The 26,034-nt window shown below is 43.9% G+C and overlaps 1 protein-coding gene across 1 annotated transcript in view; it reads right to left on the bottom strand.

Moving 5' to 3' along the window:
* Positions 1-2,867: 2,867 nt before the first annotated feature.
* Positions 2,868-26,034, bottom strand: part of TNFAIP8L3 (TNF alpha induced protein 8 like 3) — a gene marked incomplete at its 3' end in the record, with an annotated part of 38,149 nt that continues 14,982 nt past the window's right edge. Inside the window, exon 2 of the mRNA XM_080351427.1 lies at positions 2,868-3,430. Within this exon, the coding sequence (XP_080207553.1) occupies positions 2,868-3,430 (563 nt within the window). The remainder of the gene's footprint in view (positions 3,431-26,034) is intronic.

Raw genomic sequence — 26,034 nt, forward strand, 5'->3', positions numbered from 1 at the left:
ATTTCTGTTCCTGGGATGAGAGTTAGTCGTGCTTAACCTTTCGGTTCTCTTCAGGGTCAGCTATTTATGTGCCTTTCTGTGAGAACATTTCCCTAACACAAATAAGATTCCATGTTCCGTGGTACATGTACAATTGCATTAAGATGCCGGGATGGACACTCCCTTGGGAGTTTCTTGAACATTTTTCTCTTAATGCAAAGTTGGCAGTGATGAAGCAAAGAATATAGTGTCCTGCCATGATGTGACTCACACAATGAACGTGGCAGCGGTGCTGTACCAGCAGCGTGGCTCAAAGCACCACTTAGCAAGATTGCTTTAAACTTTCATTTGAAGGTAGTCGGCAGTTTTCTCCTGGCGCTGATCCCCGATTGCCTCCAGTATCATTGCGGTGTGAGGTGTTTGCAAATCCTGAGCGCTTCCAGCCAAAACAGTTGGTCTGTTCTGGGCATGAGGACAGAATGTATGGTTGCCGTTAAAACATTCCGGGAGGTTCCAGCCTCTCCGTGTTCGGGGCAGCGATTTGGCACCATCTACCTGCCCCCTCCCTTCACAAATCTGCTCATCAAAGAGCATTAAGATTGGAAAAGGTGAAGGTGACCCAACTTATGTCACACAAATTCCCTCCCCTTACCGCTTGATTTCAGTTTAAATTGGATGGTGGAAACAAGTAAATCAAAAGGAAACAGAAAGGGCAGTAATCACACATTTTTAATCCACAAATATGATAATACATCATATACTTAAGGTGACCTGAACATTGCCCGTATTTCAGCAATGTTGTTACATACCAAGCTACGAGTACAAAAGTAAACAACGAATATACAGGATATGCAAGTATGGGAAATACTTGAAAACATTCTCTTTCCTTAAGGCTACTCAGATTTATAAATAGAACAACAGATGTTCAGCTGTTTTCTCTAAAATACCAGAATCTGAATATTGATACTTGCAACACACAAGAAGGAAGTCGCGGATACGGGATATCCCTTTCCTTTGGGCATCTCGGATGGTGAATAATCTCTGCTCTGGCTTTGAAAAAAGAAGTTTGTTTGCCACAAGTGAAACAAACACAGAATCCGACGTGTGCGCCGGGACAGGAGTGTTTGGTACAATAAATACTGTTCAAAAGCATCAATTGACAAATGCATGCGTGGAAAAGAATGCAGCTAATGGTGCATATAAATATGGCTCTGCAAGTGTCTGAACGTGCAGCCCCGGAGGTCGGTATTTCATCCCTGTGCTGCAGAGGAATTGTTCACCTTCATTGCTACTAAATATACTTTTTATAGTGAAAGGAAACACGTGAGGAAAATTGCATCTTTACAAACTGCTCTGGTAATGTCTTGTGCTGCTGTTTTTACCGCGCTCCAAAATGAGTTTCTCCTGGGAACATATAGAAACGTATCTAGCACAACCCTGGCGAATCCGTGACCTGAGTGTGTGTATTCTCTAATGTATAAAGGTGTGATAACCAAATTGTTGTTGCAAAAGAGACAATATAGTTATTCTGGGGTCAAGACAGAAGAAGAATAAAACTTGAGCAGTTTTCTCTGCCACTGTAGCATTTAAGAATTTAAATGAGAAACACTTTTCTTATCCTAAATAATAGGTGATCAGCACTGGAAGTCTGCCTTAGAGAGGAATGGCTTTCAAATGTGTTTTCTTTGTCTGTTTTCAAGTACATGCATTTCTGTATTATAATATATGTGATATGGAAGGTGTTACCTCCGGATATTGGGATTGTGTGCTGTGTCCATGACACTGAGGGTCAGCAGACAGACAGAGCTCACCCGAGTCCCTATGGCACTTCTCCTAAGACCGCTGTGGATACTCTATACTCAGATGGCACTGCAAGTGTAGCCCATGAGGTTCTTTTTTAATCACATCTCTGTGTTACCATAGGCACAAATTAACATCGCGGACATGTTAAACTGAGAGTTTTATCTAGGCTGAATATTTTGAGGATGAGGCTGTAATCGTCGGTTCGTGTCTCAGTTGTGCTCCTCTTCACATGCGCCTTTCCAAAGGCTGTTTTGTTCTGGCGGGCAAAGGGAAAAGCACAAAGAGCAGCACAACCTGGACTCAGCTGGTGGCACCAAGTGCACAAACCCTGAGCGTGGGGAACTGACAGGTTTTGCCTGGTTTTCTGGTCACCTTTGAGCCTGAACCGCCGAGCTGCTTTTCAAGAATCAAACGGAACCTTCTCTCTGTTATTAGCATGTATAAAACAAAACTCTAATGAATCTACCGCTTCATAGAGCAGCTCTTCCAATTTTCTCCCACTTCTACTGAGTTTGCATTATTTGTTGTTTTCCTATTAGGCTTAAATACTATGAAAAAATCAGAGATGGCTTCTGATATTGATTCCCGATCCCTTTGAAAGGAGTGAGCTTAATCCATGCCAGCCCTACCTTCTGTCTAAGCTTTTTTGGCCATTATGGAAATAAAAAACAACATACGCACCAAGGGCAGCCTGGGGGTAAATTCCATGCTTTGCTTGTTCGCCTTCACCTGTCTATTTGTACATAGCCATGCATTTGAGTTTACTTTCTCTCCATGTGTTCAGCCTTGAACACGAAGCTAGTAAGATCACGGCGTGTAGCAATCTGTTTCTGAACAATATGTATCAGCAGCCTTGCTCACTCCCCTCCTTGGAAAAGATTGAATTATCTGAACAGAACATTAACATTAATAGTTTTCTGATTTGGGTTTTCCGCATCATCACGAGCCCGGTGAGCACGTTGTGGCCCGCGCTGGACACGGGGGTGGGAGGCCGGGGGGAAGGGAGCGAGCTCGCTCACCGGGGCTCATGAAGAGTGGCCAGTTCTAGAGAGTTTTTGGTTGGTTTCTTGGTTTCGAGTGCAGCTTCAAAGGACCTTCTCATCAAGTAGTTTGTTGATGCCATCGCAGATCTTTTTGAGGTACGGCCGGCAATCCCCATCGAGGCTGTACAGGGCGGTTAGAAACTCCACGTCCGCAAAGTGATTGAAGACGTGGTTGATGCGGCCGTGGGATCTCGGGGTCAGGTGTCGACCTACTAGTTCATGCACCAGGTCTTTACATTCATTCAGAAGTTCTGCAAGAACGTTTCTATCAAAAGTGTATTCTACCTCGTAGAAGCTGACGATTGTCATGGCAGTTTGGTTCAGCTTCTTCCTGAACTTGTCCACGATTTCCAGCTCTTCTTGGTTGAACTGATTATTTCGATAGAGGATCCCGATTTTTATTGCCACTTTAATCAGGTCCTTCATTATTTTATGGGCTTCCTTTTTGTTTCTTGTGTGTTCCTTTGTTACTTTGTACAGCTCATCAAAGATCTCGCTGCTAGTGTCATCGATCAGCATGTTAGCCATGGTTTTGGATGCCATTTTGCTCAGGATCTTTTTCTGGGCTTGCAGGGCAAGATTCTTGGAACTGAAACAGTCGGGACCTGTTTTGAGATAGCAGAGAAGAGGGAAAATGTTAATTTTATTTGGTGAACAATTTCCACAGTTTGTTAAGCAGTGCCTATGTGCTGAACTGAGACGTTATCTGTATCACCGATCATTACATAGGGTCGTGATTGCAGTGATGGAGACGTTATCTGTATCACCGATCATTACATACAGTTGTGATTGCAGCAATGGAGATGTTATCTGTATCACTGATCATTACGTGCAGTCGTGATTGTAGTAATGGGAACACTCCCAACACTATATTTCCAGGTGTTGGGATCTTGGACATCCACGGTTCAGCTCTTGCTGTCGCTGAGGTTTCTTGCTTACACATTAAGAACAGAATACCCTGGTAGGGCACCTCTCTGCTGGTTCTTTGCTAGTCTTTTCATTTTAAAGCTCAATATTAAAGCTTTCTTGGCAGAGAGATCCGTTGAGATGTTGTGGTCGAAATAATAAATAAGCTATTGGAGATGAGCACAATGAGATACTGACAGATACAGGAACCTGAAAGAATTATCCTGCTGGCCATTGGGAGGCACTGTTGTTCCACGGTTAGACTGAGCACCAGCTCAGATAAGGGCTAATAAAACAAATTCAGAAATGCGGATTTATTTTGCCTTGATCTCTGCGGATGATGCCTTTCCTGTGTGTTACCTATTTGCAAAATTATAGAATGTGATTTTTGTAAAACATTGGTACTTCAGTGCATGCCGTTCCTGCCAGCTGAAGATACCTCTGCTATTCGCTCTACATTCATCAAATAAACCCCTTGGGCTGTTTATTTTCCCCCAGATGTGCAGGTCGCCCTCAGCACAGCACCTGGCCCAGGTGGCTGCTCCTGCTGGACTTTATCCAATGAGCTTCTTTGATCATTAGCAGAGATTAATTTGACCTTCCTTCGTTTTTCACGTTGAAGTTGTTTTTTAACTGGCACTATGTGGACAGAGTAAAGGAAATGGAAAGATTTCCTATGAAATAAACATCCAGTTTAACACCAGGGGAGTGAAGCAAACCACCAAGAGATTAAAAAGAACACTCTGAATTTAAACAGCCACTTGTTTAAACCCTGTTTTTCGAGTTAGCCGGAGTATTAAAGTTGTCCTTCTTTGTGTGCTACGGCTGTACTAGTGAGCAATATGATAGACTAACATTTAATTTCAACTGAACCACCACCTGGAAAAAATAATTCAATGAGCTTAAAAGGATTGCCTGTCATTTGGAGAGAAAATTGTGGGGCTGAGCTGCTGGACGGAGGAAATAGAAAAACTGTGATTTAATTTAGAAATGATAAAACCAGGATGAAAGCATTCTTTCACTTAGGAGTATGTGGGTACATAAATAGTACCAGTTATGAATAATTATGTGGTTTTGACACAGTAAAATGGAAGATTAATAGCAGTGTCCGTTTCTGTAGTGCGCGTTTGCTATTTGTACGATCCAAGGATGGGTTTCCTCCCCCTGGGTTCGGTACCTCGAATGAGGATAAGGCAGCTCCCAGCGAGGAGCAGCACGGCCAGAGAGCATCCAGCTGAGCTTTAGCTGAACGCTAAGGCTGGAGCGTTTTTCCACGGCAAGTCCCATGTGTGGGATCTGCTGTTTAACAGCATGAGACTGAGCTCCTCATCTTTCTAAAAGTAAAATCAATAAATTTGTTATTACACTGGAGCTGCTGAACTTTCCTCTAGAACCTGTGCTCCCCTCTCCTCTATGATTTCCTTTACCAGGCCCTGATGCTTTATACTCCTCCTCCTCTCATATCTCTTGCTTTTCTCTGGACCTGTTCCATGTCTCCTATCGCTGCTGTGTCCCCTTCACCCCTTGGTGCTCCTGTGTCTCCGGCATCCCTAGGGCCTGAGCTGTCCCAGCCACGAGTGCTCAGTCCTCAGGAACCAGACAGATCCAAACACTTTGTGGATGTTTCTTTCCCCGACCTCCTTTCACGATTTGTGCTGCTCTGTGCTATTGCAATATCTGCAAGAGCTGGTAATCAGTTTCAGCACCGCGAGTGCCACATGCTCTCTGCCAGGGACAGAGGTGCCGGTGGGGAAGGGCTGTGCTTGGTGGGGACACAGGACAAGCTCGGGCATGGCTGGTGCTCCAAGTTATGATCGTTCAGATCCCTGCGTCCAAAACCACGCAGAGCACACACCAAGGCGACACTTCGCCTTTCAGAGGTCACGAGCCATTAGCCACATGACTGAATTTGGGCCTTACAGGGAATGTAGGTTTGCCATGGCAGTCTTTTCTTACTGCAGCACATTGCTCGTTACACAAACACATCTTTGCCTCCTACATACAGCAATTCTATTTTCAGCTTTCTTTCATACAGCAAAACAAATCAGCAGCAACATTATGGATGCTATTAGCTTTCAGGAACATTATACCAAAGCTAAAAAGGAAAAGCCATTCTCTGAGCACAGCGCTCTGCTGGGTAATGATTAGCTTTCATAGCAGAACGCCTGACATCTTCGCTTTTACTAAAGTAAGGACCAGTTCTGCCTTCAGATCTGCTTTCTCCCTTTCTCTCTGTCATCTAGAGAGCCGTCTATAATAAAAGCTATTCAAAAAGCCCCATGCAGCGGGATCGATCCCATGGCGATCTTCCATCCTCCAAACATGCCACTCACTGTGCCCCACGGCGGCGGCTCCTGTGGGTCGGGACGGGGAGAGGCCCCCACGTCCCCAGCACCAATCCAGCTCCTGGCACACGGTACTGAGCATGGCAAAGATGCCTCACGTCCACTAAACTTAATAACAGGATTGCTTAATAACAGAGTTGCTTAATAACAGAAGTGTGGAAAAAGTTGGCAACTCTAGGGAGTGGATGTAAGAGTTTTGTATTTTAAGAGTTTTTGAGACTAAAATGCAAGAGCATCTGTAATGTTCTCGAAGTATTTTGATTCCAGATGGCTGTACCAAGTACAAAATGATTAGAACTAAATGCTCAGCAATGCTGTTTTCATGTAAACATCCATTCAGCTACTCTGTGCAGAGCACACGGCAGAACCAGTGAAGCAGAACACGCTCCCAGTACGGCCAGCAGAGAGCACGGCTGGTGTTTTCTGAGAGCAGTCGTGGGTGTGGACACAGCCCCCACGCACACGAATCCACTCCCCTCCCCGTTAGCCACTTCTTAGTCAAAGTCTCCATAAAGTTTCGCAGCCGGGGTATTTTGTCCCCTGGCACATGGCTGAGAGGTGTGTTGGGGGAGCTGTGCGGGGGTGCTGCTCCACAGGATAAAATGGATAGAGTAGGAGTTACTCTGCAGAGTCTCTGTGGAGTTTGCCTGGTGTTAGTTAGCAGGCTTGCTAAGAGAGAAGGGGACATGCAGCTACTTTGGTTTTGTCATACCCATGGAGTTATGGCTGCTACTGGGAGTTGTTACTGCAGTGCCTGCTGCAGCTGGTACTATTATAGTTAATTAATTACCTCAATCATTGGCTTCACCTGGTCTGCAGTGGAGGGTGCTGGGAGCTGGGTGCCTTTGTCCCCTGGCTGTTACACTCGCTCCAAGGGTGTGGGGGGCTGTGTGTTCAAGCCACTGCCAAGCAATGTGTGTGGTGGTTGCTGAGCATCCAAGGGAGGTGAGTGGAGCTGCTGTAAATTAAAGCACTGAGCTAAACCCTTGAAGAAGTCATAGGAGCCTAGTGCGGTCCGTGGCCTGGCAGGAATGGAGCTGGTGGGGTTGGAAAAGGTTCTTACGTCTGTACTGTAAGCAAGGAAAGGGCTGAATCTTAACAAGAGGGAAGTACATAGGGAAGTGAAGATGATGAAGAAGCTGAAATATTTTTAATACTCCTGAATCCTCAATTTTCAAACGCACTGTAGCCACTGCAGCAAAAACCAGGCTTTTGGGAGTCAGCAAAGCTGCTGGAGGTGTGGGCAGCCCTCCAGCTGCCAGCAGCTGCTCAGGCTTGTGGAGATGGGCTCAGCCGGGGGACAGGGATGCTCTCGGGGTCTGGGACAAGGTCACATACCTGGGTTGTGAAAATTGTTGTAGGAATGTGCAGTTTCAATGATCTGTGTGACCCACTTTGAATGCGTCTGTGTATTTAACCTGGTGACATACCTGCCCTGAGCCTGGGGTTGCTGATGAAAAGGAATGAGGCAGCTGTACCATAAAGCTCTTGCAGGGGTTAAATGAGCAGTGGTTATCTGAATGGTTAATCCGGTGTTGTTGATGGTTTCATAATTTACTGGGCTGACAGCTTGTTTTATTATGACCTGCAGTTACCTGCAATGTCTCTCTTTCTTGACATAAATAGTTAATAAAGCATAAATAACTTTTGAGGAAATAAAAGCAGGAAACCTTATGAAGCTGTTACATAAAGCTGTAAGGACAAGAATAAGCTGGTGCTGATTTGTAAAGGAAAATGTAGAAAAACAACAAAAAACTCCAGTTGCTTAATTTGTGGTATTCAGACAAAATGTTTAGAGGTAATGAGCTGCAAGCTTGTGTGTTTTATTTATCCTTCAAGTGCTGCTTTTGTGCTATGAGATTGATTAGAGATGTGAATGGCAGAACTCAGGATTTCAAAATAGCTCTAAAAGCAGGCAGGAGGAAAAGTGCACTAAAATCACTCTTGCACGGTATTTTGGTACCAGCAGGCAGGAGCGAGCTGCGAGTGTGCGTATTGCTCTTGGACAGCTACGGGATTACTGCAGGAGAAACATTCAGTGTTTCCAGTAACTTTAAGCCAAGAAATCCAATAGACCAGATGGAACATATCAGCTTTCAGGGAGGGCCAATTTAAACATGTGTAAGCAGCAGGGGCCCAGTGCTCAAACTTTTAACACTTTTAAATTGTTACTATGAACATAAAAGGGTTGCTCATTTCTGTAGTGGAGCAGGAGACTACAGACTGATAATTATATGATCCTGGGAGAACGTACCGGCATCCAAACATCTGAAGGCAAAACTTGGACATGCTGGAGGTGGCAGAGGGAATATGACTGAATGGAAAAAAGAGAAAGACCGTTTTTCCATTCAGTGCTTTATACGAGCACTGTCTGGGAATCTAGCAACTGGAGATTCCTAATGACAGTCTTATTTCAGCAGCTGGCTTGTATTTGGTATTTGCTTTCCTAATAATATACGTTTGCTGCATACTGGGGTGTGCCGTTGGGTACCTGGCAGGGGTGGTGGGCTGGGGAACCCCCGTGAAGAGGAGAAGTGCAGGGGGCAGCTAAAGGCTGTCCCTGCCCGGCTAACGCAATGGGGATAGCCGGGGAGAGCAGTTCGGCTGCTGTTCCCATCAGCTCTGCTGGAGCTGCCAAAAAAGGGGCTGGCTGAGCTGCCTCCAGGAGCTGCCTGGGAATGCAACCACAGTGCTGTGTTCTTCTCCGCTGCCTAAAAGCGGTAGCTGGTGGGCCATGTCTGGATAACAGCGCTGGCCCGTGGCTGAAACTGGCTCACGGTGTGGAAACCTCCGCAAGAGCTGCCCTGGTTACATGGCAGAGCTGACACGACACTGGGATTTTGTACGGCTACTATTTGACGTTGTGAATTCGACATTATACTTGGTTATGTCCTTAAAACTCTCAGCCAGCTTGTGAGAGAGGAAACCACTCGGTGAGGACCATTTCCATGCATTGTGTCCCTGCACCAGAAATCCAACCTGCACAGCTTTGCTAAGGACGCAGCCCTTGGGCCTGGCCTGCCAAGCGCCAGCTTGGTGCTCAGCAAAGTCACCTACCTCTGAAACTGGCTACCAGAGCTCTTCCTTTTTCTTTAATCTGATAAGATATATCAGAACCAAAACCTGAGCCGGGCTGCAGCGCAGGGAATGGCATCTTTGAAGAGTGACTTTCAAGTGTTCGGTTTAAACTTTGAGCCCCGCGGTTTGCAGCACACAGGGAAGCTCTGCCAGGGCAGCAAACACATCTGGTTCACTTCTGGCTCTGCTGGCCAGCACAAACAACGCGGAGTTTGCTTATGCAGCACCCGGAGGTACATGCAGATTATGCACAAGGCTTTGCTCTTATCTGGAAGTGCTCAGTTGTTATAGAAATGAGTAAGTCTGCCTGCCAGGAGAGATAGCAACATACAGTGGTGTTTGGGTTATTTTTTTAAGCTTTACTATACAACTAAAAAAGGTTTTGGTAAACTGACCACTGTGTTTTATAAACAGGTTCAAAGTCTTTCAATGTCAGCCCGTTATGTTGATAGCAAGTGCAAAATGCGTTGAGAAGACTGAACATCCCTACTCCAGAAAATGCTGGTTTAACTCTGGCTGACACTGAAAGACAAAACGCTTGTGCATTGGCAGCAAAGGTTTGATGAGGGAGGAATTTGCAATAGATTGAGCCATAATAGACCAAGGTGTGGCCTGGTCACATCTTTAAGGAGTGGGAATGCAGGGCGATTGGTTGCAATTACCTGTTGATCCTGTTCCTGTATTTCAAAATGGATATTTATGATCATGGTAGTGGATTTTTCTTTAACTGCTAGCTGGGGTCAAAACAGAGTCTTTGAGTGGCAAGGTGTGCTGATGTATCCAAAACGCTACAGCAGGATCTTGGGCAAACATGAATAGCTCGCAAAACCCAGCAGATAGCACCTTGGTGACAATGGGGACATCTTGAATTGGCCAGGATATTTTTGGCCTTCAAACTGTCGCCCGCCCCCCAATACATGTTATATAACGTCCTGGGCAGCGACTGTTGAAGAGTTTAACTTCAGCCTCTGAAACATTTTGTTTAGTTTCCTTTTTCTTTTCCACAATTACCACATTTCCTACACCTTCTTTTAAAAGACATCATATTTAAAAATAAGGTAACACGGTGACTTTGTGGAAAAATGTCTAACTAGATGAATAGGATCTCTATAGGAAAATTATGCTTGTTTTTATGTCTGGCCATGTAATTTTCACAACAGGACAGCAATGAGCTCTTTGATATGTGCTAAGAAACTGCTCATTGCTTAGATGGGACTTGGTCTCTGGTGGAGCATCAGGCATATAACGAATGGTAAACTAATTATCTTGTTAGGGAAAAAGCCTCATAGGTTTCTTTAAAAGGACTCAGCCATCGTGTTCTTCCACACAGAAGTAACAATTATCTAGAAAAAAAGGATTTTCTTGCTAGAGTATCATTTGCCACTGAGACTCTTCCAAGCCATGAGAAACCTTTCCAGGTCTTGCAGCTATACTACTTTTACCCAGATGCAATTATTGTAGCGACTGCTCTTTGTAGGTGATTTGTAGAACTTGCTTGTGGTGTTGCTTTATGATCAGTTTCCAAACTGGTAGATTCTGGTTTGAGCAAAAACTTGAAGAGAAAAAAACTGCAAGCACTGAATAATAGAAAATACAGCCTGTGTTGTCTATGGGGGATTCAGCTACACGTGCTGGAAGCAGCAGGTAGGACCATCTCACTTCAGGCTGCTGAGACATTCTGGTTTCAGTACATACAACCTTTCTTGCTCCAGGAATGTAGTAAAAACTTCATCTCTCCCCTTGCCTCTTGAAAGCAAACAAAAAGCCCCCAAACCACATGGAGAAAACGGAGCCAGGACCAACAGCGTACAACTCTATAGCTGGTGTTTTCTGCCTGTTTTATCTGTGCTTTAGTGCTTCCTCGCAGTGGCCCGGAGGCAGATCCCTGTTCCAGCCCCGGCTGTGTTCTGCGGTACCGGTGGGGGATTTGGCGCCGGGAGCAGCTGCCTCCTCTGTGCTCACCGAGCGCTGTGACGTTTGCAGCTCCTGGGGGAGCCGAGTCCAATTTCACAAATGACTTGGGTTCTTGATCAGGATGCGTGAGCTTTTCTGTGTGTTCTTTCACACCTTCCCCTGGTAGGGTGAGGGAAACAGAAGGGCCATGGGGGTAATGCTGCTTTTCTGGGCTTGGTAGTTATCACAGTCATCACTCCTGGTTAACAGGAGGTGCAGATTTTCCTGTGCTTCTATAGCGCAAACGCTTTCTATTCCTTCCACGGCGATCTCTTTAGCATGCAGGAGCCAATCGTTCCCAGTAGGAACATAATAATATGCTGTTAGTAAAGCCTGGCAATATCAGTCTTAAATATTAAACAAGGCCTCTGTGTGATGTGTGTGCTTTAAATAACGTGCAGCTAAGAAACAGGCTACTGGTTCACCGATTTATTCTTTTTTTCCCGTTTCTCATGCCCTCAGGAAGAAAACTGAAGGTTTATTTTTGTGCCTTGAAGCCGCTTGCTGTTGCAGTACACCGCTCTTTCTCCACAGATGGAATGTCCTTGCCTTCTGCATAGAGTAATTCTATTTTTGACTCTAATATATTAAAGATCGGTATGATAAATAACCATGCCTATTCTCTAGGGATGTACAAAATTCCACGAGAAAGCAAGGATAAGTGGTCTAAAGATGCTATGGAACTCCAAGATAGCATTTCTCTGTAGCTTAATATGAGGCTGGAAGAATACAGGGGGAAAGAGTATTTCTGCTAAAGCAGGTCAAGGTGACTAGACTCGCCGAGACCACACCATAGGCTGCAGCTGCAGAAGGTGCAAAGCTGCTGCTGGGCCAGTGGGTCCCCAGCTGCGCTTGGCTGAGGGAGAGGATGGGGGGCAGCAGCTCGGGTGCCAGTACCCCTGCAGAGCACACGGTTCTCCTTGCCATCCTCCAGCACACCGCTCAGATATACCCAAAAGAACCCACCGCGTCCCACAGATGGGCAGAGATTGAAAGCAAAGTTGCAATTCATTCTGGGCTCTTGTCTTGTTTTTCGAAAATAAACTAAAGTCCCCACTGCCAGCACTCCTTAGGCTCCTTTGCTCAAAATGCCCTGGGGACACTGACAAAGTGCAACCGCCGGATGGGCAGCGGTACCTGAACAGTGCGTGTAAGTGAGAAAAAGCCAAGGGAAGGGAGGTGGAGGGGAAATTTGGGCTGGTTGAGCTTGGGATTGATTTAAGCAAATGGCATCTGCATATCTGGCAAACAAAGGAGATTGTTTTTTAAACGAACATCATGTGCTGTTGTTTTATTACCTTGCTATTTGCTTGCTGACCACTAGATTTTGAAGAAAGAAGGTGATAGATAAGAGGGAAACAAAACAACAGCAGAGGTCAGGTACATCTGGAAAAGCAAATGGGTCCCTAAATAAAACGCCAGGGGAGCTGTTAATTTCCCAATTAACTCCAGCCGTGCTTCCAAACTGTTTAAACTAGACAATAAAGTCAAATGAGGGGAAGACGCAGAGGACAATCGTAGCAAGAAGTGTCTAATAGCAGTTAACTCTTCCAAGTCAGGAGTAGACACTACGGACTGATTGTAATATATTTAAAACTATTAAGAGAGTTTAATTAACCTTATGCATAGCCTATTGTCTCAGTTTTTGTTTGCTTGTTATGTTTTTGGGGGAGTCAGCTTGAAGAAAATATTTTAAAGGTGCTGGTTAGTGCTTACAGATCAGCTACTGGTCACAGGGCTGTGGAAGATGGGGGCTTACAGGTTATAACACATCTGGACCTGCTGTTTGGTGGCCAACAAATAGGGACAGCTATGGCTGCAACAGACCTGGAGCAGCAGGAATGTGGTGTAGTTATAAAGGATGCCAAACCTGCTGCAATTGGAGGGTTTAGTAGCAGCTTAAGGGAGGTTAATGCGTGGCCTACCCTGCAACTGATGTTCTTAAAAAACACCCAACCATACAAAACCAAGCAAACAAACAATCTCCCCCCTCCAAACACCAAAACCAACCAACCAACGCTTAGTTATAATACTGCATATGTCACAGCATCATTATTTACAAGGTATGTGACGCTACCGATGTCTATGTATTTAAACAGTTTAGATTTGCTATGCGGATGTGAAAGCCTGGATTTGTGAAGGCATCTAAGGCATCACTAAGTGCGCTCCACAATTTTAATTTCTAGTCTGAGAATGTCTGGGAGAGGACAAAAAAAAAATCTGGGAGAGTAACTGCGAATTGTGAAGCCTTTGGGGAAAGAAAATACTCCAGACTAATTCATGATTTGTCACACTCGTGACCCTCGGTCTGGCTCCTGGCTGCGGCGCGTCCCGTGCCCCCGTGGCGCGTCCCGTGCCCCCGTGGCGCGTCCCTCGCTGTTTGCGCGGTGCCTGCTGCTGCCTGGGGACAGGATCAGCCTCTCCCACCCGCGTGTTCAGCTGCTTCGCTTGCTGCCACAGATGACGGGATGCAGGTCCTGGCTCTGCTCGCACAAACGTGGCACTGACAATGTCATCACCGCTTGAAGCAGACGGTTTTGTTTTGCCTAACTCCAAATAGCTGATGTTTTGTGCTGCAGCTTTACAAGAGGGAGGTAACACCAGATGGGAATGTTGCTTGTGCAAGTCCATAAAAGACCTGAGGGCATCCATCCTCCCATTCTGAGTGATAATATCAGTGGCTGAATGCTGCCCGCTCTGGTTTTGTTTAACTCATTTGAAGTATTTTTTTCCCCACTAAAAGTTTAAACATTTCTTTAGTGACTTCTAATAGATAATATTACTATGGCCTTGCTGAAAAAAAAACCCTGTTTGATTATAACCATCAGAATTGCTATTGCAGAATGCATCTTCAATGAAAAAAATATTTTAAGGTGTCATCTGCTTATCCTGGCTGACGAGCAAGTGAGCGAGTTCCTTTGCCTTGGAGTTTAGAGGGGTTTTTCCCTCCTTCTTCAGCAGAGAAGTACATGTGCTGTACTGAACTGGCTGCCGCACACCAGCATTGGCGCTCTGCGACACCTTGACTGGTGGTGCGGGGTGAAATCAACGTCCTGTTCTCAGCCTGAAAGTGCTGGAAAAGTATTTAACAACAGCAAAGCTGACACTGAAAAGGCAAAAGGCATGAGGACCAAAAAAAACTAGAAGAATGTCCACTTATTGTTTAAAACAATGCTCTACTGTTTGCCCAGTCATTAAAAAAAACTATACAGTTGCAGAATATTAGGCTGTGTGGAATCCTTGACTTTTTGGGGGTTTTTTGTGTTGTTGGTTTTGGTTTTTTGTTGTGTTTTGTGTTCCTCCCTCATCCCCTGCCTCTGGAGAAGGGTTAGCTGCTGGGGAGATGGCCAAGTCAGATTCTAAATGGAAAACTCCTGAACAATGGAAAAATGAACAGTGGTCAGTGCAGCTGGGATTCATCACACTCTCCATCTCTTACAAGTTTCTGTGTGCCTGATTGGGGATTTATTGCTAGGGAGAAAGCACATGTTGCCTTGTACCTCAGATGCGATCTGTAACCCTGTTTTCCTTCAAGATGAATCCCGATTTGGACTTTAATACATCCTTCGTGTCACCTGCTCCACACTGCTCATCTGCAGCCTTGTTCAAGCATTTGGTCAGGATGCATGGAATGCTAAGGAGGGAGCCTGGGATGCTTCCATCCCCAGGGACAAACAGACTGGTGTGTGTGTCTGTTCCGCATGAACTGAACCACCTGCTGTGCTCTCCATAGTCATTCTCTGAAATTCCGTCATAAAGACCGACTGATGTTTATCCAGCTTTTTTTGAGTAAAAATGAATAACTTTTAAACCAAGAAAACCTTAGTATAACCTACTGAAAGTTTAAGCTGAGTCTTACAGTAAAAGCAACAGAATATTTCCTGAGGAAGGATAAAGAACTCGGGTGGGTTTGCAGGTCAGTTGTGTTCCTCCTTTGTTCAAGATCAGCGTGAATAATAGCTGTCAAAAGTGAGTGTCTTGCTGTCTTACAGTAATGAAAGAAAAAATGAGGTTACACTGGGAAAAAGGGAGGAGAAACTAGACTGCAAATGACAATTTCCTTGTTATGTGCTTAAACTAAAATGCTAAGCATGGCACCAGTATTTTCACACCAATGACCCACGAAGCATAAATAACATCTTAGTGAAAGTTCCGATAGAGAATAAATGCTAATGGAGATAATCTGGTTTCATACTCTTGTTCACGTTGTGTATACATATTGCAAAACATATCGTGCTAGGAGGAGTATCCTGGTCACAGGGATGCTGCTCTGTCATCAGGTGGTGTCTAATAACAGTTTAACAGGGGCAGCCGTAACCACCCATGGTGTAGAAGCTCACCCGAAGTGCATCTCTTTATATCAGGAAAGCAGAAACAGAAAAGATGCTAAAAAAAGTAATGAAATGGAAAAGACAATTCTTAGGAGGCCTGTTTCATTATTCTGAGGCATGTGTTGTGTGTTTTGGGTTTTTTAAATATATATATATATATATATATATATATATGTTTGTATCCTCGTTATATGATATTGCACCTATTTGGAGTCAGGAATGAATTTCCAAAGGAAAAACTTAAAGATCACTGCTTTTGTTCTACCTAAAGAAAACCCTGGAAGGATGAGCCTCAGTGATAAACATGGGTATGTAGAAGGTGCTGTCCCTCGTGAGGCTTCGGTTCTCTGAGGGGTTTTTCCCTCCTTCTTCAGCAGAGAAGTACATGTGCTGTACTGAACTGGCTGCCGCACACCAGCATTGGCGCTCTGCGAAACCTTGACTGGTGGTGCGGGGTGAAATCAACGTCCTGTTCTCAGCCTGAAAGTGCTGGAAAAGTATTTAACAACAGCAAAGCTGACACTGAAAAGGCAAAAGGCATGAGGACCAAAAAAGTCACTAAAGAAATGTTTAAACTTTTAGTGGGGAAAAAAATACTTCAAATGAGTTAAACAAAACCAGAGCGGGCAGCATTCAGCCACTGATATTATCACTCAGAATGGGAGGATGGATGCCCTCAGGTCTCCCTGAGGGCATCCCTGAGTGCACGTGGGCTGGGTTTATTTGTGCTGTTCCCTACACATGTGCTGCAAGCACTCAGCTGAATGTCCGGGATAACGCAGGATTGTCACCTCTGAACAGAGCAGTCACAACAGTCTCTAGATAGAAACATGTGAGCTGCCCGGCCTGATATTAAGAGAAAGAAACGTAGCACAGCCTGTGCGCTGTTGCCATCTCGCTGTCTCAGATGCCAGCAGAACTGCTGCCTTTATATCTCATTAATGGTGATAGAATAATACACAGCTCTACAGTTCTGCCAAAAAATGTGCTTAGGAACAAAAATTCTGCTACTTCTGAAGGTCAACTGGTCAATTTTGCTGTTTCTTAGTCTTGAGCATGTCTTTCCGAAGCATCTCCTCGTGGCCGTAAGCACCACTTCCTTGGCTACCTCAGGTGAGGTGCGATGCCTGCACCCCATCTGGCAAACGGGGAGTTCTCTGCACGGTTGTACCCCCGGGACACGGGCACAGCGGAGGAGCCTCTGTCCCCCCGGTCAGTAGCGGGTACAGAACTGTCGGCATGGGGACAGGCTTGGAAATGCCACCCTTGGGATGCACGGAGCTAAAACACCGAGTTCGGAATGGGCATTGCTTCCCTGTCCCAACTACGTTGCTCTTTTTCATGCAATATAGAGTGTGGTGTTTTCCAGCAAAAGCGTTTTGTAGCTGTAGCAATTCCCAAAGTGTCAGTTAGTTCTAATTGCTGCCTTTTGCCGTGTTTTTGGAACTGCGGCTTAAGATCGCCGCTCTTGGCTTAATGTTTCAGATTTAATGTTTACTTGGGGAGGAGAAAAGGCTTAGCTAGATTTCACACTAACAGACACGTTTATGGGGAATCTTTAAAAGATTCAGTGGGAAGAGTGTCCTCTGATTCCTCGCGGAGTTTGCAACGTCACCTTGTGGCACAGCTAATGAATGAGTTCCAGAGAGTAAAGCTGTTTGGTTTGCTCTCCCTTAATTGACACGTACAGAACTGAGCTGTGTGATCTAGGTGGTAAGCAGAGCAAAGTGACCCTTTTGAAGTTCTAACTAACTGCGAGAGGTTGGTAACACCAGCAAAGCCACCTCCGTGTAAAAATGTATGAAGCACAAAATCCTTATCCTTTGAACAGGTACAATAATGAGCCTATTCTACTCAGTTAGTCCCAACTAAGCCACTGAAGTGGGAGGAAAATGAATGAAAAGCCGTTTCTTTCTCCATTGCCAGAGAACAGCTCCCAAAGCAGCGCTTTTCAGCACTACCCTGATTAGAATGGCTGGTGGCCCAGGGGACTCTGCTTGCCAGCCTTGGCACCTCGCTGCTTTTCAGCACTAGTTGTTACTTTTTTAAATCCAAAGCAAGTTTAAACTAATCAAAACATGCCGCTTTAACATCCAGGGGTTTTGCAGCCAAGCCTTGCTTAAATGTATTCATGTAAATGTCTTTGTCATTTTATAAGGTATGTTCTGAGTAGAATGAACAGATGATAAAAGAAAAAAATTAAGATTACAAAGAAATACATTCCTTCTCTTCTTGTATCTTTCCAAACGTGTCCTAAACTCTAAGATACCCTGGTTCATGCAATCTAACATTTAATAGCCATATTGAATAATATCCCAAAGATGAGTCAGAGCACTGCTGAAATTTGCACTGAAGTCATAGAAAAACATAAACCCTAAATCAAAAAAGAGTTTGTGGTCTTTCCTATATTTGCTGTCCCAAGGTGCAGATCCAGCCTCTGAAACTATTTGCTCTTCTTTAAAATAAGAAGCTAAATCGCCTGGCGTGCACGGGCACACCGGTACGTTCCACACCGAGGGAGGCAGCGCAACTCACACATTCGTTTCTATAGGTTGATGGAAGAATAGTAATCGCTCAGGACATAGAGAGACTTAAGTATTATGGCGGTATTTACTTATGCAAGTAAAACCAGGGCGATTCATAAACTATGGGTTATCCCTAGCATTCATATAAGCTGAAAATGTTCCTATTAAGCTGTTTTGATGGAAAATGTTAACTGAAATACTGTTGGAAATGCATGTTTCTTGGTTAGAATTCCATATGATTTCCTGTCTGCCTCCCAGGCTGCCAGACAGCCCGTTCTTCCTGTGCCTGCTGTCTGCATTAGCTTTGCTGAGAGATTTGGGTTGAAACACCGAGTTGTTCCAGTCGTACAATAGGGAATCCAGCTCCCCGCTCCCCTTCCAACTAACAGAGTCGATATTGACTTTGGTCTTGTAGACTTAGTGTCCTTTTGAGAAAAACAACAAAACCACAAACAAACAACAACAAAACCTGTGTGTATATAAATATGTATATAATATAAATATGTATATCCACACATTTATTTCAAAATTTTCTTGGGGAATTTTTCAGGCTTAATGATCTTAATGCCAACACAGCAAGACTGGATTTTTATAGTCTTTCAGCAGTGTAACGACTGCCTCTTAATCAGATCTAGTCTTGCATATGCTTATGTAGATTTCCCTAATGATATTGTTATTTCATCTCTGTGGCACCATAGGATGAATAGTAATAATTGTTTCAGCATTTATTACCTACTGTCCAAAGCCATAGGCTACCAAATGCATTTATTGGGATACGTTACTTCTCAAATATACAGTGGAAAAATTATTGCTGTCATAAAAGTTTCTAAATGTATGAAGCACAAAGTGAACAGCCCCAGTTGTCACAAGCTGTGCAGGCTTAAATCACATACTTTGGGAGAACTCTTGCTTATTAAGAAATAATTTATGACTTGAATTATATCATTTCTAAATATATAAAGAGTTGGGATGGCTTCCAAGCATTGCTGAGGAAGCCAGCCAAGTGATGCTTTCCAATTAAATCAGGGGGACTTTTTTTTTTAACTTCTTAGTGTCCTGTGTTCTTTCTTCTGTTTTTTCCCCGATTCAAGTAGATAATGTATTAACCTCGCAAAACTAAAGTCTCACACATATTCCCTTTGGTGTCCTTTCATGTGGTGGTGATCAGTAGGAGTCTCTCTGTAGGTACTACATGAAATGTTGCTTTCTTGTCCGTATTACTGCTGCTGGTGAAGCTGAAGTTCTGGCTTTTAGTTAAGACCAGTTGTTATCGAGAGCTTCAAAGCTTGTAACTTCTGATGGCTCATTCATGTTGTTCATTCTTTGATAATGACCACTAAAGAAACAACTGCATAAAACAGTGCAGCACAGAAAACATTGGCTTCCCATGGCATGGCAGCGCCTATGCTGTTCAAGTTATGCAAGAAGATAGATGTAGCTCCGTGACCTAACTTATTAGCAGAGGAATAAAGACAGATTAATTAGAAACAAAAATGACAAACAAAAAAATCCACTAAACCATCAAGCATTCCGCTTCCCACTTGTATTGGATGAAATGCAGATGTTTGCAGAGATGTTTGCTTGTGTTGAATTACACTAGTAGCAGCTTTCTATAGAGTAAAAAAATCACAGCTCTCCACAGAGGTTTGAGTTGATTTCCTAGGTAAAGCGTATAGAAAGTACTGCCTAGCACTCAATCTAAATAAGTAAGAGCTGTGTGGACATGACCAGAGCAGCCCAGCTTTTTCCAAGATGTCAGTGACAGTGGTAACTAAGAAAACCTTGTAAATTATCTACAAGCTTAAATTCACTATAGAAGAGTGCTCAGCTGAATAAAAGTTGAGCGATCTGCAAAGCTAAACAAACCATAGAGAAGCACTGCAGCAGGCTGGCAGAGCGGCCCGCCCGGGCTGGCGGGGGCTGTTGCTGCGGCCGGCTGTGCGCTGCGCTGCGCTGCAGGACGGTGGCTGCTCCAGGTACACAGGGGCTGCCGCTATTGCTGGGCTTGGAACTTTGCCACTAAGAGAACCCGTCAGAATTAGTACTTTGGATCAGATAGCAAGTTCATTTGGGTATCTGGCATATTTGTTTAGCTTTGTTACCGCTTCCTCTAGTTACCGACGATTGTTTAGAAGGTTTAAATAGAGGTTTCTCCTCTGCTAGTGCTGAAAAATGACATCAGATTGTGTTACTTGGAATAATGATTGAAAATGACGGGAATTATTCCTTTACAAGACAGACAGAAATAGCCCAACACAAGTATATTCTGCATTCTGCCGGTTGAAACAGCAGCTTATTTTGTGCTGCGCCTTTCCCTGATTCATTTCTAGGGCTGTTCCCTAAAGAGAATCTACAGTGAGGGAGCCTGAACTGCTGCTTTCTGTCAAGTGGAAACTGAGTGGCTATTCCACAGCCTTTTTCCAAAAGCTCCCTTTGAAAGCTGAAACACTAGAGCACAGAGATCTGCCAGGCACACCACTGGGGAAGCAGGAATGCGGTCCTTGCCCAGCGTCTGTACGTCCTGCCAGCTCCTCCCTTTCTGCTATGACAATTCATATGCTGTAATAGCATCTGTCGCTGTTCGTGCCATACGTAGGAGTTTTAGCCAACGGATTCATGGAGCCAAATCCATTTGTCACACATCCGCATCTCCAGCGGCCTTTATGAGAGCTTCCCTGAAACAATGTTCAACAGTTCTCGGACTTGCAGGCAGAGTGCAGCTCGACCTAAACTGCTTTCCTTCCTACAGAGTGGAATTACCCTGTCATCCTGTTCCATGTGGCCATGAATTCAGGCGTTGGTACTTACAGAACTAGCTACTGTTTGCAATAAAGGCTTCTTTAGGTTGCTTTAAGGACCTCAAGTTTTCTGGGCACAGAACTACCACCTAAACTGGTGCTTTTAGGACATTGCAACCATCTTTGTGTGGGAGACAGTACAGGGTAGTTCTTGCTGAGACTGATAGAATTAAGGTTGTGAATGACATGCCTTGGGTATGGGGTGGACAGTTTATGAGCATGGGCAGAATACCTCTGCTTTTTCCTTTAATTATATACAATATATGTGCAGCCAGAACGCTGGTTGCTGCCAGTGCTGCAGTTCTTACTCAACACGTCGTTCAGAAGCAGCCAGAGAGAGGCAGTCTGGGGGCACTGGCCAAAGAGCAAGACACGGTATGAGTCTGGGATTATTACAGTTGAGATACTCAAGGCTAGTTTTATTCACAGATTAATCTCATAAAAGATACTTTAAAGCCCCTGTGCAAGGCTCAGGCAGTGCTGTCAGCCCCTTGGGTATCATTCCTTACAATCAAATGATACATTAGATTTGGGTATCAGCAATAAAACTCTCAGTCTCATTGAGTTACCGTGCCTCACAATGACATTCAAAGGGCAATGGCACACTAGCATACATATTTATGTAATTAAAATACATGACCTTAAACAGATTTTTGTGGACTGTCCATCATGCTCTTTAAAACTGCGCTCTCACAAGCCAGCAAGCTCCTGTGAAACTTTTCGACCACAGCCAACCAAGACTTTTATGGCTAGAACTGGAGATTTTTCTTAATACTGTATTATCTGGGGGTAATGTAATGTAAGTCCTTAGCAGTATATGGACTTTAGGTCTTTACTGAAGTTTGTCTTATAGAGATCTTTTTCATCCCTGTGCAGTCAGAGCTGGGATTGGTAGAGGAAGGAGTGGGAGCAGGGAAAGCTTTGTCCCCATTTCACCCCCAGTTCTGCTCAGTTCATTCATTTTCTTATAAACTTGTGGCTCTACAATGTCTATTCCTCCCATAGGTCAGGGCTGCATCTATCCCTGCTGATTGTACCCGGTAACCTTCTCCTACCCGTTTGCCAGCAGCCACTGGTTCAGCTCACTTCCAAAATAGCACTTAGCTGCTCCAAAAGTCATCACAGCTTCTCTTTTGGGTCACAGCCAATGTGGCCTCTGTCAAAATGCTTATTTACAACACATCTTAAAAGCCCTCTGGCATCCCAATCAGTAGTACAATGAGATAATCATTGATTTCTTACTGGATGTATCAATCTCTATACCATTATGGAAAGGAAGGAAAATAGAGGCTTGAGGGATAATCGGAGTAATAACATTTGAATCTCAGTCTGGGAATAGCAACACACACTGAAATATACACACATATTCAACAAATAAGGACTTTAAACAGATTTTCTACATTTTTATAATTTGAAAGCTCTCAGAGCATGCTGCACAGAAATATCTTTCCGTTTTTGGTTGCAGAGTTTATCCTGCATGTAACGTATTGGCTCTTATAAATACCTATTAAAATGAAGGCTGTCCAGCAGAGTGCAGATCTGGCTGGCTATTAATGTGAACACTTTGCACACAGACAGTCTGTGAGAGTCCTCGCTCAGTGAGAACTGAGAAGTCCATTGCGTTTGTGTTAGAAAGTGTTTCTGCAACATTCCTGCTTGGAAAAGAAAGAGGAAAAGACACTGAAGCAGCTTTTTCTTTTCCTGAAAATTCTCCTCATGTAAAACTACACAGAGAAGAGAGGGGGGAAAAAGAAAAGAGGCTTTCACAGCAATCAGATTCTGAGGTATTTAAAATTCTCTTACTTAGTTAAAACATGGTATTACTGCTACCGCAAATTTGCTAGAAAGATAATGACAGATCTGCCTTGATCTTCATACATCAGGCACTTGTTCTCTGTTCTTTCATAATGAAATACTGAATTTTCACTCATGTTTGGAAATCAAATGACAAAATCCTTTGACTGCAGCTCTACACAGCAGAGGCACTAATTAGAAAACTCCCTGGCAAACAACAAAGCCAAGACTTATTTCTGTTCAAGACCATAATGTTTAAACTTATGCAGGTAAGTAAGAAATGCAGAAGACAAGAATAATAAGGCATATTTGTGTAACTTAAGCATTTCTATTCCCAGATAACTTGTACCAGATTCTCTTTTTTATTTCCCTACAGAAATATACCTTTGAATTTGCTGAAGAACCCCCAAACCTGGCAGCATCTTTTACTTCCCACCTCCTCCTAAGCCATAAAGCTCCTCCTGCTGTCTATGCTATGTCAGAGAACAAATCCCGCATTTGTTTTCATTTGATCCAGTCCCATCACCTTTGTCTTTGCACCCATCAGATTTTGCACTCGAGCTGAGAGTTTTCATTAAGGTCTGCAAAAGGACGGAATTTGGGAAACAGCTCGTCGCGATCCTTTCATTCCACCCAAATACTGGAAGACATCCTGGGAAATGTAAACTTTCCAAAGCTTTTTGCTATTTGAACATTTTGATTTAGCAGGAGTTTTCTGTCCTCCGGTTGTGCCGGTTTGTGCATTTAAACGTCAACGCTCACGTTTCTCACGCTAGGAATCCCACTTCACACACAGGCTAATTAACTACCATTTAGAATGGAGTGGGACTGATTACTCTACTGTAGTGCTGCTGTTTCTTAGCAACTGTGAAAGATATGGTGAAGGATGTGAACGAGGGACCCAAATAACATCATTTCCAGACTGAGAACTTCCACCTAGACTTATCTGCTAGTGGGAGAGTTAATTAATTCTAAATTCCCTTTTGCCCGCTCCAGTGCTACAGCTCTTGCGGGCCCCGACAGGGTGATTTTCACAGTCCGAGATGTCACTTAAACATTTAATTTCCATAGAACCAGTAATACCTGCTGGTTAACAAAAAAAAATGTAACATTTTATTAAACAAGCATTTTCCTGTTTCCTTCCCCCAAAATGACTTATGTCCAGCACTAACTCCTCACCTGATGGGTTTTTCACCAAAGTAAAACTGCACAGTTAGGCCTTGCTTCAGTGTTACACAATAAACCTAATTGACTTTATTAATAGCAAAATTGGTAATTATGTTATTCCCCATAATGCTAATAAAGTATCTCGAGCATTTAAATAGCTTTACTGTACTCTGAAGATACTGATTTAATTTATTAACTGACTTCATACTGCAAGACAATTCCATCACTGATCTTCAAATATATTAATACATTTTAAAAATAGTCTCATAGCCAAAAGCCCGACTGAAAAACAAATTCCTTTAACGCTGGCAGAATGTTTTAATGCCTTGCTACCCAGTCTTACTGTGCAACTGCTCCTCGCATATGACATTGTCAATACTGCAGATTTAAATTTACTCTGGAAGGGATGGAAAATTGGTCTCTGCAATCCTATTTATATTTTGCTTTCTGAGCATGGGAACGACTGAAAAGGAAAACTACACAGCAGACTTCAGAGTACCTAAGTGAGGGTAAAAATGAATCAGTGGCTCTAGATAACATGAACCGTGTAGTCACATTTTGGTCTATGCATCTGAGACCTGCAGAACGTGCAATCATGGGAGGTTTGTGTGGTAACAGCGCTTCTGCTGTTGCCTCTGGAGCTGGGCAAGCTGAGGGGTGAGATGTGTGTAAGCTCTGATAGTCTTAGGCCTAACCTGGGGGTCACAGCCCCTGCTGAGATGCAAAGCTCCCATGTGTTCATCTCCAGCAGGTGAGAGTGCTGCAGCCTAGCACGGCAAAGGCACCTGGCACAGCGGGGCAGTGCCAGGAGGTACCTGCCAACCTTGCTGTCTCCAAGCAGAACATCCAGCCCAAAGTGCCCTGCTGCTGCCCGCCCCATAGCACAAGGTGTTTCCCATCAGTAAATCAAGGGCTTCACTGACCAGCTGGTGCTTGAATGAAGAGTGGGAGGAGAGTGTGAGATCTACCATAGGGCAGTGGGGAGGAAGAGGAAGGAGGTTGTGGAAGGCTAAAGGATGCACAACTTGCAAGGTAGGTGCGTAGCTCCTTGGTACTGCTGGTGTGTCTTCTACTTTGAGAGGTCTTGAGGCTGTTACTTGGAGTCTCTGAGAGATTTTGGTGCTGGTATTAAAACATACTTTGTTCTTCTTGTCTGAGTATTTGCTACTATGAGAAGTTCTGTACTGGAAGGAGCCTTGGTCTGGCTTAGTGACCATTCTGCGTAGCCTACAGTGGTGTGCAGGGGCCTGTGTGGAAATCTCTGCAAATGACACCAGCTTTTTCTTGGTGCTACAGAGCGTGCACAGGGTGTTTGTGGTGTGTTGTGGTGTTTGCTGGCAGCAGGCACGGGTGGGACCAGGGTTCCTCTGGGTGCTCACTGTGCTTCTGTTTCATTGTCTCATGGAACTGAGAATGGATCCAACTGTTTGTGTGAGCTGTTGATTTTTTTGTTGTTGAAGAAGCCAATTTAAACCTATAAAAATCTGAAGCTGTAATTCTTTAGTCATGAGGGCACTCTGTGAAGCTGTGTGCGAACCAAAGCGTCACCTCCAAAGGCACTGTGTGCTAATGCATGTGTCCGTCTGTCTGATCATATGTTTAAAGGGCTCCTGTTCACTTTGTGAATTTAATATTGAAGTTAGTTTGGCAGTATTTGAGTTTTTGCTTGTTTAGGTTGTGCAGGTTTGTTTGTGTTGGTGGTGTTTGGTTTGTTAGTTTGTTTTTTAAAGCAGAAATATTCTTTAGTAGTCTGGAAGAAAGGGAGAAAATTGTTGGATTCACCAGTGTAAGCAGCTGTACGCTCCATGCTCAGGTGGTGTTCACAGACAGAGTGCTCTCTTATGGTATAAGTTCAAATGGTCCCTGGAAATACTATCTTACTAGATTTTAAATGCTTTCTATTGAGATATTTTAATCTATGAGATAGAGGAATGTTTAATTCCTTTAATATTCAAATGAATCTCATCAAGGCTTGATTAGTTTATTCCTGGCAGCAGAGTAGCTGAACATTATGCCAATTGCTTTCTGTAGTAATTTTGTTCATGCATTGTATTTCAGTGATTTTGCTCCTATGTGCTTTGCTTGCATAGCCCAGAATGACTTTGTAGGATGCTCCTTGAGATGAAAAATGACTTTTCCCTTGTCTATCTCATATGATAAAACTAAAGAAAACCTCTGTGTTCACAAGTTCCAAACGTGATGCTCGTGAAGGCTGGCTTGCATGAAGTATTAGATTCATAAGATGGATGGTCTGTTTAGTCTATCTTGATTTACTTTAGGAACAGTTCCACTTTTGTAAGACTCCGGTGGCT

This window comes from Nesoenas mayeri, assembly GCF_963082525.1.
Source record: "Nesoenas mayeri genome assembly, chromosome: 11".
Lineage (NCBI taxonomy): Eukaryota > Metazoa > Chordata > Aves > Columbiformes > Columbidae > Nesoenas > Nesoenas mayeri.